This window comes from Stenella coeruleoalba (genome assembly GCF_951394435.1).
Source record: "Stenella coeruleoalba genome assembly, chromosome: 7".
Lineage (NCBI taxonomy): Eukaryota > Metazoa > Chordata > Mammalia > Artiodactyla > Delphinidae > Stenella > Stenella coeruleoalba.
Genome location: NC_137153.1, coordinates 58,481,589 through 58,502,114, shown reverse-complemented (window position 1 = coordinate 58,502,114; position 20,526 = coordinate 58,481,589). Strand labels below are relative to the sequence as shown.

General features: G+C 37.2%; 1 protein-coding gene across 4 annotated transcripts in view; it reads right to left on the bottom strand.

The window, feature by feature from the left end:
- The window catches only part of PSIP1 (PC4 and SRSF1 interacting protein 1), a 38,776-nt gene extending 18,630 nt beyond the window's left edge, over positions 1-20,146 (bottom strand). For 3 of the 4 annotated variants that reach the window (XM_079927379.1, XM_079927382.1, XM_079927381.1), the window contains exons 1-6: positions 19,980-20,146; positions 19,237-19,449; positions 15,979-16,055; positions 4,134-4,272; positions 1,775-1,879; positions 928-990 (exon numbers count right to left, since the gene is read on the bottom strand). In XM_079927379.1, the coding sequence (XP_079783505.1) occupies positions 928-990; positions 1,775-1,879; positions 4,134-4,272; positions 15,979-16,055; positions 19,237-19,308 (456 nt within the window). In that variant the 5' untranslated portion in view covers positions 19,309-19,449; positions 19,980-20,146. Of the gene's footprint in view, positions 1-927; positions 991-1,774; positions 1,880-4,133; positions 4,273-15,978; positions 16,056-19,236; positions 19,450-19,884 lie in introns of all 4 variants that reach the window. The other variant, XM_079927380.1, reaches the window with a different exon arrangement.
- Between the last annotated feature and the right edge of the window lie 380 nt (positions 20,147-20,526).

The window sequence follows — 20,526 nt, the reverse complement described above, 5'->3', positions numbered from 1 at the left end:
ATCATTCACACTGCTTTAAGAAGAGAAGTACCTGAAATTTAAAATGATTCAATGGCTTCCCACCCCTTCTCTAAGTTCAAGTTCTTCAGGGTAACACATTGGGTTTTTTTGTACTTGTTTCCCTCAAACTTTATGGTCTGATAATACTGAAATGCAATACTGGAAATGCTTGAAGCAAAATTCTCCCTATGCCCCTGTAATTGCCTCACATGCTCCTCTCCTCCTCCTTCATCTGCCTAAAATTCTGCCTATCTTTTAAAATCTTGTTAAAGTTATCATAGCCCCTTCACACACACCCCACAGGGAATAGAAAGCCACTGAACTCAGAATACTACAAAAAAAATTTTTTTAAAGACTGAACTCTTGTTTTCTTTGTAGCTTTGTCATATAATAACAGTCTGAGACATAAACAGGTCAGAAAAAGGTGTGATGAACAAAACTTCACATAGGGAAGAAGAAACACTAATTAAAAGCATAAGAGGTACTTTGTCCTAAACTGTCACATACTCTCATTTCATGCAACAATGCTGTAAAGTAATAACAACATAATAATGGACACTTACAAAGCACTATGTACCAGGATTTATTATAAATATTCTACATATATTAACTCATTAATTCTCTCAACAGTCTTATGAGTATATATATTATCCATTTTATAGAGAAAACTTGAGACAGCATCATTAAAAGGAATGAAAATTGGTGCATTTTATTTTGTATACCATTCAACTTAAGGGTGCTGTATCACTAAGAAAAGAAACATAGCTTTGATAAGTGAACAACATAACCTATCCTTTAAAAAAATTAAAGGACTTAGAGTGAAGGGCTAAGTCTAAATTAAATGGTACCGTTTCATTATCTACACTCCCTCAATCCAACTAAAATAAAAATTCTTTTAAGATCTCTGTGGTTAAGCAGTAGAATTACCTTTCTCTTTCTCCCTCTTCTGGCAGCTTTTGGAGTGGTTATGTCAACTGCTTTAGTCACATCCTTAAAAAAAAACAAAACACAACAGATGAAATTGATAATTATGCCACGACTGAAAGAAAATTTCTTAAATTAAAAATCACAAGTACGTTTCACTAGAAGTACTATGGAAACTTGTTTTGCTTCTCTGACCTTTGAAATTATAAACATTAAAAGTCTTAACATTAATTCATTATAAAGTGGAAGTAATCACCAGTATATTCACCTAAAAAAAAAAAAAGCTTTCCTCTGTCAGATCAAATATAAAAGTCACACTTGCTCGTACACTGGGAGGTTTGTCTATTTAAATTTACAAAACACTCTTTCTACAGTAGAATCCTCAGTTTTAGGATTGTGAATGTTAAGAGGGTCGGGACTCTGGAGATCAAGTAACAACTTCATGAAGCCTAGAAAGGCTAAATGAGTATCCCCACTCAGATAATCAAATACAGAATTGGAAATAAATCTAGGTTTTAAAAACTTTGGTTCAATATCCTTTCCCGTACATCCATCCAACAATACTTCACTTTAAAAATATTCCTAACAAGCAGTAAGCGACTCTCCCAGTTGTACCTCATATTTTGCAGAGCAACGTAACTTCAAATAAAAATACCCATGCATCTTAAAGATGCAAAAATTATTTTACAATACTATATTTAATATTTACACAAGGAAATAAGCCTTTAATATTTTCCCATTCATTACTCAACTACTTTAAAGATTGCTTTCTACTGTGCCACAATCAACTCATTTTACAATTCTTCCTTACAACAAAATGGGTTTAGAATGCAAGAGAAATTAAACACACCTCGTTGCTGGCTTTTTCTTCATGGTCAGTATCTTCCTTTGAAACACTAGTTTCTTTTTCTTCAACTTCAACATCAGATGACGCATTTGATTGTTTAGTTGATGCCTATAAACAATCAAGTCTATTAGTTTCACAAAATAATATTTTACGCCAACTTTAAAATTTTGTACCCATGAAAAATCAAAGCCTGTTTGTAAGAAAGCTAGAAAAGTACCCTCATTTCTGTTGCACAGGATACTTTTAATATACACAATTTTGAAAAGTTTTAAATGCTACTATTTTATTTAGGAAAGTCTTACATGGAACTATATTCCTGCAATTGATGCATACAATCTCAGCAGATAAAATGGTGAGGCAGAAATTAAAAGTACAATTACAAAGAATACCATTCTGATGTTCTAACCAGCAAATGCCCAACAAGATACAATGTAAGGTGATTTAGAGGAGCACAGACCTACACTGTACTCAACTATTGAAATATTCTGGATAAAGAAGCTAACCTATGTACTCTAAGACGAACAGCCTTAAGAAAGGATATATATATCACAACTTTAAGGACTCTTATTGATCTATATCTCAAACTTAGTTTATTTAAAATGCAGATTCCTGAGACCCAAACTTAAATGAATTCTGATTTAACAGACGCTGAGCGGGAGAGTCCAGTAATCATTAAATTTTAAAAATACCCCCATATGAGATACTTAAGCATGTAACCTAGGGTCCCTAGATTTTCATAAAACTAACCAAAATGATGAATACCAGAGGCAACACAGTATACATTGGGAGGTGAGGGTAAAGCTCCCAATCTACAAGATGAAGGGACTGCAATCCAAACTGTGCACCTTTCTAGCTGTTTCCTTTGGCAAGTCTTTAAACTGTAAACCCATTTCCTTTTCTGTAAAAAAAGGCAATGCTGATAACCCACAAATTATAAAGGTATATAAAAAATGTAAAAATGTGCCCAAAATTACTTATAGCATGATAGAAATATTTATAAATTATGATGGCCAATTTTTTTTTGTTGTTTCTTTTGTATAGGCTTGGGCATCAATGCTTGCACCAAACCACAGGAATGTGCCACTGGGGATGTCTGGGCTGGGAACACAGAGTACATCACACCACCATAATCATTCATACTTTTGTTAAGAACAGAAAATTGTTGGGTTTTATGCACACAACCAACGAAAAATTTCACTGTGAAATGGAAAATTCCAAGTATGTACTGTGAAAACTACCTGGAGATTAAGTAGGTAGATAGGAACAAAGGATAAAGTGACTATGCTAGGCAATCTGGAGGATGAAAACGACCTTGAAAGAACAATCATAGGATGTACGATCCAAGTTAAGTTACAAAATGTTATTTTCAGGAAACAATCAACTCAGTCTCCTTGGACTCCCAAGGCAATAAGGATGGGAAACCATTCATCCATTCTTACATTTGTGCAACATTTAGTGGGTAACTATTCCTTCCACACGTGTAAGAATGACAGCACACAGGACACATACAACTTCCTTGTTTATGGAACTAATAAGCCTGTGGCAGTCAACACAGTACAGAAGCAATTATGATGTGATATGATGAATACTGTAACAAATAACTTTTGGGTGGATAATGAAGGCACTTAGGATCATCTAATGCAGCCCTGGAACATCAATGAAAGATTTCAATGTTCCAGACAGAACAGCATCTGAAGAGTTCTCAAACACGAGAAAAAAGCATGGTACATGCAAAGAACTAAAAATTATATAGATTTAAAGGTAGAAAGTTGCAAAATTTTCAGTGTGTTATTTCCTTCTTTAGGTTTACTCATACTCATCCTAGTTTTTACTAATTCAAGTCTGGAGAGACACACACACACACACACACACACACACACACACACACAGAACAGAATAAAAAAAGTTTAAAGGTTGCTCTTCTAGAAACCAAAAATAAGTATAATTTGCATAGTGCTATAAGTATTTTTGTCACATATTTAATTTAACCCACATGAAGTTCATATTCTAATAAATTTTATGGATTTAGAAATTAAAATGAGAAAAAAACACACCCTTCAAGTTATTAAACCTGAATTTAAGGAAACAGTACATGTGACTTTAAATTCAATACATTAAATAAACCCTCAATCAGGATTTAAATAACTGAGTGTTTCCCAGTTTTCTGAGATCTATTTGACCACGAAGGCAAGAATTTCATCAGTTATCTAGATACAAAAGTCCAAGGTTCAACCTCACAAATAAGAACAATTTAATCTGAAATTTATAAGGCTCTTCAATCATTTTCCTGTAGCTAGAATGGTGATTATTCTCCAAAACTGAGTAAATAATACTAAACTAAATTTTACGTAATATGACGCACCTGTTGACTTGAAAATTTCACTTTCGGATTGTTATCTATCTCCCATAAACCTTCATTAAAGCCTTTTCGTTTATTTGGTTTGCCGTACTTTTCCTTATTTTCTGAGTAAGGAAATATGTCCTTTGGGCCTAAAAAAGCACTAAAACAGGAGGGGGGGGGGAAATGTGAGTGTAAAGCAATCTCAAATATAAGTGATTAAATAGCACTACCCTATGAATGCAATTATCAAAAATTCTTAATCTAAAACGCATTAAAAATCATACATAAATTAAAGGTAGTCACAAATAATATTTAATTCCAAATGCTTTTATTAAATTCAGTCACAAACTCCTAGATCCATAATCCTAATTGAAAAAAAAAAACACACAAATTGCACGACAATGTCAATGTACTGAATGCCACTAAACTGCACACTTAAAAATGGTAAAATGGTAAATTTTGCTATAATTTTACAGATTTTACTATAAAAATGCATAAAAATGAAAAAAGAGTGTCACAAGACTGCATTAATCTATACATTTAAATGCATTCTAAATATAGTTTTACTACCAAGTAGTTTGGAATATACAACTCAAAACATTATCAATAAGGTATATTATATGTATGTTTTAATATTTGTATATACATACATGTAGATTTTTAGAAAATAAGTATGTTAAGACTTTTACTTTATTCAATGAGGGAATCAGATGTTGTAACTGCTTTGTTCATTCATATATATATATATACACACACACACATATATATGAGTCAATTCTTGTATTCATGGTAATTATATTCTATAATGATGAACACCATGAACACTGAATTAAGGAATACTGTACCACTGCTCCAGGGTAAATACAGGGTAGGTTCCTCTGGTCACAACATTTTTTCAACCAATCAGTACATAACATTGTTTTATGTGTTTCTGTTTAAAGACACCTTATTTAATATACACTGGTAATTCATTAACACTGAACTTAGAGCCAACAGCTTACATAACACATATTTTCTCCATAAGGCAAAGCACAGGTTTCTTGCACTTAGGAACACCAAATGGCACTTCAAGTACTACATTTGGGTGCTATTATAAACGGCAAAATGACCACGAAAAAGCACAAAAATACAAAAGCCGTGGCACTACACAGACTGCAAAAAGGACACTTGTTTACAATATGAGAGCTGAAACAAGGTAAAGCATGGCCTTGGTTCAGCCTCAGCTAGGAATGTGTGCGTCAAGTTACTCAAATTTTTTGCCATTTCACACACAGAAATGACCATGAAGGCACCACAGGTATTGATTTGGGATTATAAATACATTTTAGTGAGCAGGCAAATTAATAAATATGGAACCCGTGAATGATGACAACTATTTTTTTGTGTGTATATATACATATATATTTAGATATAATCCCCAAAACAGCCCCATTATATATCTCCCTATGTCAGTCAGTTCTGTAGAAGTCTGTCAATCCTATAAAGGTAGATGCAGAGAATGTACCAGTTTTTTGCTATAATGGCTGATATATATGTATTCTCCAAAGCAAGAGGAAAATCAAATTACTACTCATTTCCTCTAAAATATGCTACAATTTAAGATTATTAATTACTAATTATCTATCACAAATTCCATATCTGCTGAAATTCTTTAAGAATTAGGGACCTAATGACTATAGCTCACATTCCAGTTTAGAATATTTTAAAAGGCTTTAAGATAAAATTTCAATAAAAAAGAGACTTAGGGCTCTACTTAAATATAATCAAATGCATATAAGTCAGCTTTATTATTTAAATTCTGCAATTTATAAATACTCAAAGTATCCATGTATTTTAACTGCACATCAGTTAAGGCACATTTAAATCATCATTGCTATATGATTGCATTTGATCTAAAAATTCAGACTTTTACTAGGCATCATTCATTCCTACCCATAATCTAAAATTAGAAAATTTAACACATTTAGTTCAAACAGTAAAGCAATTCCTCCTGCATAATCAGCTTCAAATTCCAAGTAGATGACTCGAGTTAAAAACACCATCAAAAATAAAACATACTTCTAGTTAGAGCAAAGCAACTCTCTCTCCTAAAACCCCATAACTCATAAGGCTAAAGATGACAAGGGGCATTATCAACAGGTTTGAAAGCTGGGAAGACTAAGAAAGTTGGATACTAAACAGCAATATAGAAGAAAGCGAGCCAGTACCCTAATTTATAGTTCAAAATCCCCAAAGGGTTCAAAACTGGTGGCATCAGGAACTTGAAGAAGTGGAAGGGACCTTAAATACTTAATAAAATTGCAGGAAAATGTCGTAAAACTTCAAACATGGGTCATTTTTAGATATGATTCTAAACCAAAAAAGTATTCAAAAGAGAAAACTGATTCTACCATGTTATTTAGCATATAAAGGTTTGACAGTTCAATTTATATAATTTTTCCTTCCCCAAAATAGGCAGTCCTCACTTTGTATGACAATGAGAGAACACAAAATTGACTGTGCAAGGCAATCTTACTGAACAATGGGAAAAATTACAATTGTTCCAAAACCTTCAAAAATTGTCAAAACACTAAATGCACTATTACTGACAGTGTGTAAGGAAATTTTAAATATAGTAAAACTAATACTAATTATTTAGTACACTGTAATTTAAAACATTAGAAACACTGAGATTAAAGTGTTTCATGTCTTTGTAAAAAACTTAATAGTTTTAACAGTGCTTGCCCCTTCTGATCACATAACTTATGACACGGAGTAAGCATATTTTCTATGCCTAAGGCAATGTGTCATACTCCTTTCTAAATCTGATCAGTTTCTAACATTTTGTCTTTTGTATTTTCAATGTTATGGCATATCTTTAATGCTTTTTGTTGGTGTCACTTCCTCTGAGACATCTTCATCCTTTTTATTACAACCACTTTCCTCATTTATGTTGATAAGCTTGCCTTCCCTAAGCTGCTCTGGCTGTGTATCTAGTCTCCCTATATACAGCACATCTACATTCACAAGGTTATTATTCACAAGGCTATTTATTCTATAACTGCATTTACATTCAATTCAAATTTCACTTCTGGCATTATCAGTTTCTTTGTTGGCCGATTCCCCATCTTGTTTTTTCTTTAAATGTAACCTGGGTGGGTATATCATTGAAAGACAAAGAGGCAACAACACTACTACACATTGTGCTATATATGCTTGAAGTGAGAAACAGATGCACACTGACCAATCACCAAGAAACTTCAAAAAAAAGTGACATGCTATGCATCTGTTATTTACATCTTGATTTGTGGACTGAAGAACTAGCAACAAATTTTGTAGTCTACATAGTTACAGTTAGTATTCCAGAGTAAGTGAAATTTGAAACATTGTTGCGGGGACTGGCGCTGCTTACCTAAACCATGGTGACCAAAATTTAAACATACTAGAACTATGCAAAGCTAAGGAATGCCTGTATCCTTCTCTCCTCTTCATGCTTTGACTTTAAATTCTACTTTTATCAGACAGCAATGGTCCCATTCTTGCTTTCTTTGTGACATTATATTGTTACCTGGCCGTGACTTGTTTGAGCCTTGTCTCAGAAAATACGACACAGGTAGTTTAATAGGATTAATCCAATCAAAAGGTCTTAACAGAGAATTCTATTCACATAGTGTAGTCACTTATATTTGGTCTTATTCATACCACCTTGTTTTACATATACATTTTTATTACACTTGGTTAACCTTTATTCTTAATTTTGCAGAATAGGTTTTAAAAAACTTCTCTCCCTGCTCCTCCTCCAGTCAGGTTTTCAAGCACTACTTTCTATTATTTTACTATTATGTTCATATTATAAGTCATACTTAAATTTACATGTTTATCAATATACCAAAAATTAAATAACTATGCCTTTCCAACTGAGAGAAGACCTTTGCAAATCTAAATAATTCATGTTATATATAGATGGTTAAAAAAATATTCACACATGGGCTTCCCTGGTGGCACAGTGGTTGAGAGTCTGCCTGCCAATGCAGGGGACACGGGTTCGTGCCCCAGTCCGGGAAGATCCCACATGCCGCAGAGCGGCTGGGCACATGAGCCATGGCTGCTGAGCCTGCGCGTCCAGAGCCTGTGCTCCGCAACGGGAGAGGCCACAACAGTGAGAGGCCCGCGTACCGCAAAAAAAAAAAAAAAAAATTCACACATGAAAAGATGCTGAGTGTCATTAGCTATCAGTGAAATGTAAATCAAAACCAGAATAAGATACTACCTTCACACCCAATAAAAAAGACAATAACAAGTCTTGGCAAAGATATAGAGAAATTAGAATCTTCACACATAGCTAACAGAAATATAAAATGGTGCACAGCTGATTTGAAGTCTTGCAGGGACTACCCTGGTGGTCCAGTGGCTAAGACTCCACACTCCCAATGCAGGGGGCCTGGGTTTGATCCTTGGTCAGAGAACTAGATCCCACATGCCACAATTAAAGATCCCACGTCCCGCAACTAAGAGCTAGCAAAGCCAACAAATAAACCAAAAAACAAACAAAAAAAAAGCCAGGCAATTCCTCAAAAGATTAAACACAGTTACCATGTGACCCAGGAATTCCACTCCTACAGAAAAGACATGTCCACACAAAAACTTGCTCACAAATGTTCATAGCAGCATTATTTATATTTGTCCAAAGTAAAAACAATCCAAATATCAACTGATGAATGGATAAATACAGACCAATACAATGGAATATTTGGCAATACTGTAAAGACAAAGTACATGCTACAAAATATAGATGAACCTTGAAAACATTATGCTAGGGCTTCCCTGGTGGCGCAGTCGTTGAGGGTCCGCCTGCCGATGCAGGGGACACGGGTTCGTGCCCCGGTCCGGGAGGATCCCACGTGCCACGGAGCGGCTGGGCCTGTGAGCTGTGGCCGCTGGGCCTGCACGTCCGGAGCCTGTGCTCCGCGGCGGGAGAGGCCACAGCAGTGAGAGGCCCGCGTACCGCAAACAAAAACAAAAACATTATGCTAAGTTAAAAGAAAAAAAGGTCATTAAAGACCTCATATTGTATAGTTCAATTTATATGAAATGCTCAGAACAGGCAGTGATTAGTGGTTCCGCATGGCAAGACAGGAGGGAGAAAGGAGAAATGCAAAGTATCTGCTAATGCGTACAGGGTCTGTTTTTGGGATGATGGAGATGTTCTAAAACTGTGCTAATGTCTACACTACTCTCTGGATATACTAAGATCTACTGAATTGTACGTTTTAACTGGATTAATTGTTTGGGATATGAATTACATCTCAACAAAGCTGTTAAAATATTTTTCAGTGAATACCACATCCCATCAAAGAAAACAAAAATGATCCAGAATTTTACCAACTACAGATAGCCACTGTTTTCACCCACTTGTTTGTTGCATATATACAGATATAAACATGTCATTTTAATGGATATGATGCATACTCATCCATAAATACTTTCTCAAATTATAATGAACATGTTTTCATGTCAACAATTACTTAACAGCTAAATATTATTTCATTGAATAGCTTTCCCAAAATTTATCTATTGTTGGACCATTTTCTGTATCAAATTTTCTATTATAAAATGCAGCTACAGTAAATAATGTATTGCTCAATCTTTTCACGTATCTTCCTAATAAATTCTAAGTAGAACTGCTGGCTCAAATGATATGCTCAAGACTACAGAGCTCCTTAATGAGACTCAAAAAACTATGGTGGATGAAAAAAGAATCCTCTCATGTTGTCACCACAAAAAAAGAAATGACTAATTAAGGGACCTAATGGAAATGTTAGCTAATGCTATGGTGGCAGGTAATCATATTGCAATATATAAATATATCAAATCATGGTGGTAATATTGCAATATATAAATGTATCAAAATCAACACACCTTAAACTTATACAATATATATCAACTACATTTCAATTTAAAAAAAGAAGAAAACACATACACACACAAAGAATCCTCCCCAGGGATGCAATCCCACAGGTTTGGTACACAGGGCGCAGATTAGTTTTTAAACAGCCAGCACTAGTCCCCAAGGGCACAACCTTATGTGGCTGTGGCTCTGATTCATTCTTCAAAGCATTCCATTTTTAAATGACATATAAATCTCAAAGAAAATATACTAAGACAGTAACAGGTTTAGGGGTTGTTTCTAAAAAATAGTAGTAAAAATGACTGTTTCCTTTGTAGAGAAGTCTTTTAACATTGTTTTTAAAATTTTTACAATGAAAAGATATACATTAATTCAAAGTATATTACCCACCAAATTCCAGCGCTGAAAGGAACACTTAGGGATCACCAAGATCCTCCTTTTAAAGATCAGAAAACTGAAGGCCAGAAAGATTAACTGACACAGGCAAGGTTATCTAGCTATTAAACAGCATAGCCTCCACTCTGTACAATGTTCCCTTAAAAAGGTTTCAGGGTTTCCTATAACCACTGTAATATAGTCTTTGAAATATCTACTAATAAACTATTGATGTTATATCCCTATACGTATGAACTCATTCCAAATACCAATGTCAAAGCCCACAAGGATCAAAGCTCATGTAAAATGTCCTAAGAAAACAGCAAACCATTAACTACAGTACTAATGTTATAATTGTCAAGCAACTTAAAGCCTGCAAGTGTGTTTCCTATGTGGCCTATGCCTGAAGACCGTAAGTGTGTTCCTGTGTATCCCAATTTTCACAGAATGTAAGTAAACAGAAAAGCAGTTCTCTCTCTAAAGTCACTTTTTGGAAACAATGTACATACCCATGAAAACATACACATATATGTCTCACAAAACTCAGTTATCACATACCTAGAACCTTTCCTTTAAAGCAAACCAAAGTTGCATATAAAAAATGGCATGCGAATGCTTATCAGAGCTAAAGACATGAAGCTCAAAACTCATTTAACTGTTGCCAAGTCATATTATAATACAGAAACGTCTACCTTTTAAAACATTGATTCTAACTTGCTGTTTCATTTCTCTATTATTATTAATCACAAAATAGGAAACATACTGTTTTAAACTAGATTTTATAACAGCACACACTATTTTATAATAGAAGATGATGCAACAGACAACTGATACATCTACTATGTGCCACGAACCTGACAGTATAGAGATGAAAAAACAGTTCCTCTCATTATATAAGGCTCATGAGAAACCGTACAAGCCCCTCACCAACACATACAGTGATGTCTGTAGTACAGAAACTGTATAGAAAAACTAGTGTAGAAGAAAATAAAATCCTATCCTTATGATTCATTTCTTTATTCCTTTCTTGTGGACAGGTTATACCAAAAAACCGACCAACAAGCAGTACCTCCCCCATTCACCTTCACTCCTAAAACTGTACATTAGGCAGGTTTTGAAACAGCCTGTGATGGATATTTTTAAGGTTCCTAGAACTGTGCATCTAACATCTTTGAATTAAGACAAGAGCAGTAAGGAGATAAAAGCGGCAAAAACACCATCTTCATTTAAAATTTTCTGACTTTAGAGAAATAAATAGACCTTAGATGAGAGTATTCCCTCAATTAGCAATGGTAATTAGTCAGCAAAACTCAAACTGCACTGCAAACAATTTAATAAACACAAGTATTAGTCGTGAAAAAATAATATGCAACATTACCTTTAACTATTAATAGCTGACATATGCTTAGTGTTTAATACATGCCAAGCACTGTTCTAAGCATCTTTCATGTAGTATCTTGTTTGCACCTCAAATTCTGAGGTCGAATATTTTATTATTCCCATTTTACAAGTAAGGAAGGGAAGGACACAAGGCTAGGTAACCTGCCATACAGCAGGTCATACAGCAGATATATGGCAGGATTCAAAGACAGCCTTACGATCAGTTGTCTTAAAAACTATACAAATGCTAGCTAATGGACAGCAAATTCATAATCCATAAATGATTTTATCTAGGTCATAAAGCTGTCAATCTCTCACCAAACATTTATTTAACAGCTACTATGTGCCAGGCACTTAAGCAAATGATGACAAACAAGATAGACAAGGTACCTGCTCTCCAAGCTTTTCACTTGTGGGTGAAGGAAAAGAAAAAAATTTCAGTCATCAGTGCAATGGAGAAAAAGCACAAAAAGGAGGATTTGAGCTAAGATCTAAATGACTGAAAATCTGAAGACATACCTTTCCCAACAGAGAAAACAGCCAAGAAGGACTTGAGACAAGATGAAACATATTTGTGTAACAGTGAAAAAACGTGATGAGGTTGGAAAGGTAAACACAGACTAGTTCATATAGGGTCTCATAAATAGCATTTGTCGACAAAACTTCGGAGTTTTGTCTGTAATAAGGCAGCCATTGACGGGTTTTGGACAGAGAAATGACATGATCTGACTGGAATATCAAGTTCACTTTGACTATACATTAAGAGTGAAAACTGAGACAAAGATAGGATTAGAGGGTTTCCCTGGTGGCACAGTGGTTAAGAATCCGCCTGCCAACGCAGGGGACACGGGTTCGAGCCCTGCCCCGGGAAGATCCCACATGCCGCGGAGCAAATAAGCCCGTGCACCACAACTACTGAGCCTGCGCTCTAGAGCCCGCAAGCCACACTACAGAAGCCCGCACGCCACAACTACTGATGGCTGCGTGCCTAGAGCCCATGCTCCGCCAACGAGAGAAGCCACTGCAATGAGAAGCCCGCGCACCACAATGAAGAGTAGCCCCCACTTGCCGCAACTAGAGAATGCCCGCGCACAACAACAAAGACCCAATGCAGCCAAAAATAAATAAATAAATTTATTAAAAAAAAAAAGATAGGAGTAGGACACTATTTCTGAAACTAACTGCAGTATGAACTTAAGTGGTAGTAGAAGAGATGGAAAAAAGATCAGAATGCACATGAAAGGAAAAGAACAAGACTTGCTAATTGACTAGATGTGGGGAGAAAGGGAAAAGACTGTAATAGGAAATCAAGGATGACACCACGATTTTTGCCTCCAGCAAAGCACTGCATCCTTGTCTCATTTACTAAGAATCTGTTTTGAATATATTAGTTTTAAGATACCTAGTAGACCATCATGTTTGGTATACATAAGGGCTCATTGTTATCTAATATTCAAAACTTGGCTGGATGAATTTACTGTGAAAGGTATAAAACACTATGAAAAGTCAGATGGTTGCAAGTCAGGAAAAGAATGCAATTACAAAAGGATTCTGCTCCAAATTAACAATTAAAAAACTTAATCTATAAATAAGCTATGAATAAGTACAGTTTTCTAAATTGCCATTTCTTCTTCTATGTTCTTCCTTTCCCATCTCCCTAACTACAGGCTGTTAGAAAAAACTCCCATTTAAACAAATTCCAAATTGAAAGGTTCACAAAACTGCCCTCCCAACTTTTGAGGGAGGGGAAAGGCAAATAATCAGTGAGATCTAGTTTCTAAAAATCAACCTTAAATACCAAAAAGTTAAGTCACCAGGCCAATAGATACAACAGCACCGCCTTTCCAAAGGTAATGGTGTACTTATGAGATCACTAATGCACAAAAATTACAAGTGCATTTTGAAGTGAAAATTTACTATCATTAGCTTAATTTTTTTTTTAATTTATTTTTTATTTTTGGCTGCACTGGGTCTCTGTTGCTGCACCCGGGTTTTTCTCTAGTTGAGGCGAGCAGGGGCTACTCTTTGCTGCGGTGCACCGGCTTCTCATTGCGGTGGCCTCCCTTGTCGCGGAGCGCCGGCTCTAGAGCGCAAGCTCAGTAGTTGTGGCTCACGGACTTAGTTGTTCCGTGGCATGTGGGATCTTCCCAGACTAGGGCTCGAACCCATGTCCCTGCATTGGCAGGCGGATTCTTAACCACTGTGCCACCAGGGAAGCCCCATTAGCTTAATTTTAAAGTTATACTTTAATTTCCTGAATATATTCTAATTCTTGAATATTAGTAATTCACTGTCTTCATTAACCACTTAATACCACCGTTTTGTTATTAACCAAACAATGCTTATGAAAATTTAATTATTTGGTGTAGTCTGTTCTGATGTATAATTCACAGATATTTACAACATAAAAATCCTCATTTTTAAATGTTGGGGAAGGGATGATCATTCTTCTAAATTTAGCATAAAAATTAACTATGTGTTCTATGGTACTATAAGCATACATAAAAATTCTAGGGAACGTCTATTCACCTTACTCTGATAAAGTGTTCCCAAACTTCACGGGCACCAGAAGTATCTGGAAGGCTAGTTAGAACAGACTGCTGGGCCCCAAACCTCAGCTTCTGGTTCAAGTAAGGTCCAAGAATTTGCATGCCTACTATCTGAAGTTCCCATGTGCTGTTCCCATATGGGGTGCAGCTTGACCTGGTACCAAACTTTGAAAACCCCTACTCATATAGAGAGTACACAGTTTTTCATTAAAAGATACCTTTCTCTATTAAATTTATGGAAGAGTTTTAAACAGATTATCCCAGAGAATCAGAAACTCATCATTTTTTTACAAATTGAATTTTTATATTCAGAGAATATACCTGGATCCAACTCAAAGTAATTACGGTGAAGGCCAATACAATTCTGGACTCAAAACTATATTTTAAAGAAGATAATTACATGGCATTGTACGATATCATTAATATGAATGGGGCAACTAGGCCCGTGAGCCACAACTACTGAGCCTGCGCGTCTGGAGCCTGTGCTCTGCAAAAAGAGGCCGCGATAGTGAGAGGCCCGCGCACCGTGACGAAGGGTGGCCCCCGCTTGCCACAACTGGAGAAAGCCCTCGCACAGAAACAAAGACCCAACACAACAAAAATAAATTAATTAATTAATATGAAGTGTCCAGAATCGGCAAAAATAGACAGTGAACTAGTGGGTATCCTGGGCTGGAGGGGGAGGGAATGAAGAGTGACTGCTAATGGTTATGGAAATAAATATACTAAAATCCACTGAATTATATACTTTAACAAGTGAACTTTATGATGTAAAGTACATATTAATAAAGCTATTTCTTAAAATTATGTGAAAGTTCATACAGTAGCTAAGCAACATTAAACCAATGTTGCCACTGTACACATTCTAAGGAATACATAATTCTAATTAGAGTACCCCCAGTTTTATTTCACCTGATCCCAGGTAAACAAGTCTACTTTACCAAAATTATTGCAAATTCTAAACTTAAAGTTCAAAATCAACGAGATTATATACAACTTGTAAGGCTATTAAAATACAGACACATAGTATATTGTTTTTCAAAACTAATGAGATAGCCCCTGGAGTAATCCTCTGTACCCAGAAGTAACAGTTCAATATTCTACTGGAAATTTTTTTTTTTTTGCAATTTTTGAAAAATTAATTTGCTTCACCAAATCAGTTCTCTGCCCACAAATCCACCAGGGGCAGCAGAGCAGTAACAGTGGCTCTCAGGACCATATAAATACACACAGAAGGAACTATCCAGATTTCTTCTCACCTTTCCCACAATATACCATTTGTGTGGCTAAAATCAAAGCCTAAAATAGGGTGCCAGACTGTCATGAAAAGCACTAATTATACTAAATATGAATACTGAATGCCTTGTTAAAACTTCCCTTACATATTTTCATCCATCAGTTATTCTTCTGATTGATGAGAGGACCAATGTACATCTTTCTTTTATGATTAAGGACATCCATTTCAATAAAAGTTCAATCTACAGTGTCTAATTTTTCTACCATAAAAATACATTTTAAAAGGAAACTTGAAGATTTTTTTCCAAGTTCAAAGATGATTTTAACATCTCCTGTAACTTTATTTTCTCTCTGAATTAATCTCTACTTGTTTTTCATTATATGCCTAATGAACGTGCTAAATTAACTCTGATTTGCTTTTAGAGCTAAAAGGACTTACGTCTCATGAGTTCCAAAAAAGAAAATGGGTAGTTTGTTTGTGGGTGGTTTTACAGCTCCATCAGGAACTTCATCTACCTAAAAAAAAGATCAGAAAAATTAAAATCTTTTAAATCATACGCACCTAAACACATCAGAATAAACTGAAAACAGGACATCCAAAAGGGATCTGCTATAAAATGGACCAGTTCTACAGGTCCACAATCCCTTACCTCCAGTTCTGAAACCCAAGAAGCTCTGAAAACCAATTATTTCTCTCAAAACTCATTTGGTAGCAAAACCTGGATTGACACTGAAGCTATTCCATCATTTCTTTTATCCACCTAGCATTTCTAGTGATGCTTCTCCACAGAAATATCGTGTTAGATTACCATGTGCCATCCCAGACCCTACTAGGAGCAAGATATACGGCATATGTACCATCATTACCTTTCTAAAATCCCGAAGTTCTGAATTTTTAAACACATCTGGCCCTAAGAATTCCAGATAAGAGAGTCTGAACCTATTCAAAAATTTTAAATTCTATTTCCGCAGGGAGGCTATCCAAATATAGGAGACATTAACAAGTTTAAAACAGTATTTCTCCAAGTCTGAAACACATATTCTGAAAAGATCTTAGACCTACATGGCTGAATCACATGAGGTTACCTGTTCCTTTTCCATTTCTCTTTTAATACTTTAATACTTCTAATTAAGTAAGGAAGAAAGTATCAGGTACTGTTATGTCTAACACATCTGTAATACTTGATACTTTTGCTTACCAGAGTTAAGGCCATCAGGCAGTAGTATCTGGCCAGAATTTAACATTTCTACTTCATTATTTATTTATTTAAACTTCATAATAATATTTCTATTTCAGAACTTTCATAATTTCAAAGACACTTTAATTTAAAAAATCAGCTGACTATTAAGAAGGGAACAGACCACCAGCAGACCTATGGTGCTCCACATGCATTATCATGTTTAAGAGAAGACCATGAGGGTGATGTTGGCAATCTGAAGGTTTCAGATATCAATAAGAATCGTTAGCACCCAACACCCTTGGGAACTTAACTTCCCCACCTATATGAAGATTATACTGTCTTTTCGGCTTTGTGACAAATTGTTAAATTGTGAAAATCCTTAGAGGCCTTAAGATAAGGGATATATTTGTCACCTCAGCTCATATGCTTTCTGCCAGCAAACAGCTTTAAAAGTTTATGCAAATATCTAGCACCTAAAGAGTTTAATAAATGCTAGGCAATTTTTTAAAGTTGACTTTAAAAACAATTACTACTGGTACAGGATTACAAGAATGTGCAAGACTTAAAAAGTAATGAAGCCTGGATACACAGACAGAAAGCATTAAAATCAAAACTGGAACAATGATTGTCACCTTCACAGCTGAGACCTTAAATACATATTTAAACTCTCTAAAGCAAAGACTTAGAATTCGTAAGATTGGAGAGAAGATAGAAAAAGGAACATAATTCTTAGACACAGACAATATCAAAACTAAGTTCAACTGCTTCTAAGAAAAAAAGGGAAAAGGAAAGAGACTAAAATTTCCCATTTCAATCCAAATTAAAATGTTAAATATAGAATTTATTAAAGAAAGAAAGAAAATACTCTGGTCCTCCTAAGGCTACTCTAGGTTTGCTTTTATTAGCATTCTTAGTCACCTAACAGACTGCAGCATGTAGGGAAGATGATTTAGAAGAGTAGATAATTTTTAAAACATTTTCATTTGGTTTTTAACTGCACTGTCGCATAGAAATCTGAATAAAGATGTACCCCATATGCTCGGATTTTATAACACCTCAAAATAAATGATGCTAAAACCACAAAAAAGTATTTTGCAGGGGCCTTAAACCTGCTCAGTTTCCCTATGCTCTTTACTTAAACATGAAGTAAGGTGTTTTTTAGCGTATGATTTATGTACTAAGGATTGGGAGGGTGTGTAATAAGGAAATTCAGTTTGTATCTATTTCTCTGGAAAAGCTTACAAACTACCTGGAGGTCAAAGAATGCACATAAGAGTTAAAATAAAAGGTTATCACAAAGGAAATAAAGTATCAAATATACAGACGAATTATGATTAAGGATTGTTTCAATAAGACTCCACTGAAAAGGTAGATTTAATAGACTAGGGAAAAAAAAAATCTTTCCAGGCTGGGGAAGGAAACCAGTAAACCTGAGTCTGTAAAGAGCTGGATGGGAAAAATTAAGAAACAGTGAATATTTTATACTTGGATAGCACTCAGCAACTCACTCCATGATTCTCTGTAACCAATGGTTACTCTTCCTCCCAACTGACATAATTAAAACTACAGGATTTAATTATCTTTAAGAAATACAGCCCTCAATGAAGAGTAAATTAGTGGAAATCACAACTTTAGACTATCTCGTGTTTATATTTAAGAAGGACCTTGAGCTTACTAACCTAATTGAGCTCAACATTTGCTAGGTTCTATCACTACCTTAGAACCTGAGTCCTACCATAACCTAAAAGATCTTTTTCTGAAAATGGTACTTAGATATTTTAGACAGTCTCAATTCCTAAATGTTACAAAAAACCCTCAGTCCTTAATCACCTCTCTGCACTACATGTGAACCCAGGAATATGGGTCTACTCCTCCTTTTGCCTGTGGGAAACAATCAAAGAGGTAAAACAACTTCTTCAAGGTCATAAGGCAAACTTCACCAATAAAAACGTGAAAATAAACTTTCTAGACGTTCCGTGATGCTACCTTATTGTAAAATTTTCAAGAATATCCAGTCCTCTATCGTATTAAACAAGTCAATCCAGAAGGTCTCATCAACCATAAAACAGGAAAGAATACCTATGTTAATTTAATCACGTAGAACTCTTTAACACCCAATAGTTGGCATAGATTTCACTGGTATTTTGCATTTTACTCAAAGTTAAGAAAATGCCTGTTCCCTTAATTTTTAAACACAAAATCCATACTTGATTATTTTCACCTACAATGGAACACTAATGGCATCACCTTGAAATATTTCATATTAAGAAAACCTGCCAAAGTCTGTCAAAAACAAACCACAGGAAAATACCTAAGTATGTATAAACACCTGAATTTTTAAATTACATGGAAGATTAGTGGGCAAAAAACTAAAATAAAAGGTCAGGTTACAAGTGAGACTAAGTGAAAGCGAGGGAGAGAAGAACACGAGAAAAAAAAATTAAGAGAAGAGGGTATAGGAAGTAGGCCTCTGAGGAATGTAGCACCGCTAAACGCGAAGGCTAAAAATCACTTACTCGAGCTGGCCAATGAGGGTAACCTTTCATCTTGGCGAAGATGAGGTCCCCAGGTTTGAAATCGCGAGTCATGTTTCGGGGCCGAGGCCGGGGGTCCGAGCACAGGGAGGAGGTGTGACGGTGCGGACTGCGAGGGGATGCGGGAAGGCGGACGGCAGCCGAGGCTCCCGCGGCGGCGGGAGGGGGAGGATGCCTCGGGGTGTCCCGACGCGCCTGCGAGGGAGAGCATGGAGGGCGGTTAAAGCTCAGAAACCCGAAGGGAGGGGCCGTAAGGGAGGGACGGGGGAAGGGGAGGAGGAGGGGGAGGGGTGGGGAGGGGGTGGGAGAGTGAGGGGAGAGCCGCCTCCCGCCTCCCGCGCCAGTGCGCGGCCTCCGCAGCCCGAGAGCTAGCCCTCCAGGCTTCGCAAGGTCCACCGCTCGACGACCGAAAAGACGCCACCACCTGAGGCAGAGATGCTTCTCAGCCCCGAATTCCCCTTTCTTCCGCCCCATCTTTCCTCTGGCTTTTTTCTCCCAAGCTTAAGCCCCAAGAGGGTGGGGGGTCGGGGTGAAGAAAAAGATGGCAAAAGGCAAGGGAACGTTCCCCTCCCAGCCACACACGGCCTCTCCCCCAGCCTTCTTCCCTACGATCACAGCCCCGGGCCGAACCTCTGCTCCCGGGCGGGCCGCGGCCACTTCCCCGCTACAGCCAGGAGTGAGGCCACCGGAGGGGGGGGCGGGGCGACTCCCCGCCGCCCGCTCACCTGCCGGGGCCGCGGGCGCTGAGGCTGCGGTGGCGGGCCGGCCGCCTCTGCCCGCGTCCACGCAAGCCACCTGCGCCACCAGCTGCCGCAGAGGCGTCTCAACGTCTCCGAATAGCAACCGCGCCGCCGCTGCCGCCGCCGTCGCTGCGCTGCTCCCGCGCGGCTCCCGCTCCGCGCCCGCTAGCACTGGGGCGGGACCAACTGCTAGCCGACGGAGGGGGGATAACGCAACACCCGCCGAAGGTATGTGGCTTCGAAACGGGACTTCAGGAGATCCTAGATCCCGAAGTTCGCTTTTTCCTAACAGGTGCAGCCTGATGGAGAGAGATAAGAGTGAGAAGGAACAAAGAAGGGGGAGCAAACAGCTTGGCCCGCTGTGGCTCCCCCCTGCGGTTTGCGGAGTGGTCGGGCCCGGCCCGCCCCTGCTGGCTGCTCTGCGTGTGTGTATTTGTATGTGTACTGTATGTAAAAGGCGGGGAGGGAGGAAACGATTGTTGTGGACGGGGTTTGGGGGCGGGTATACGGGCCTCCAGCCCTTGGCTGTGTG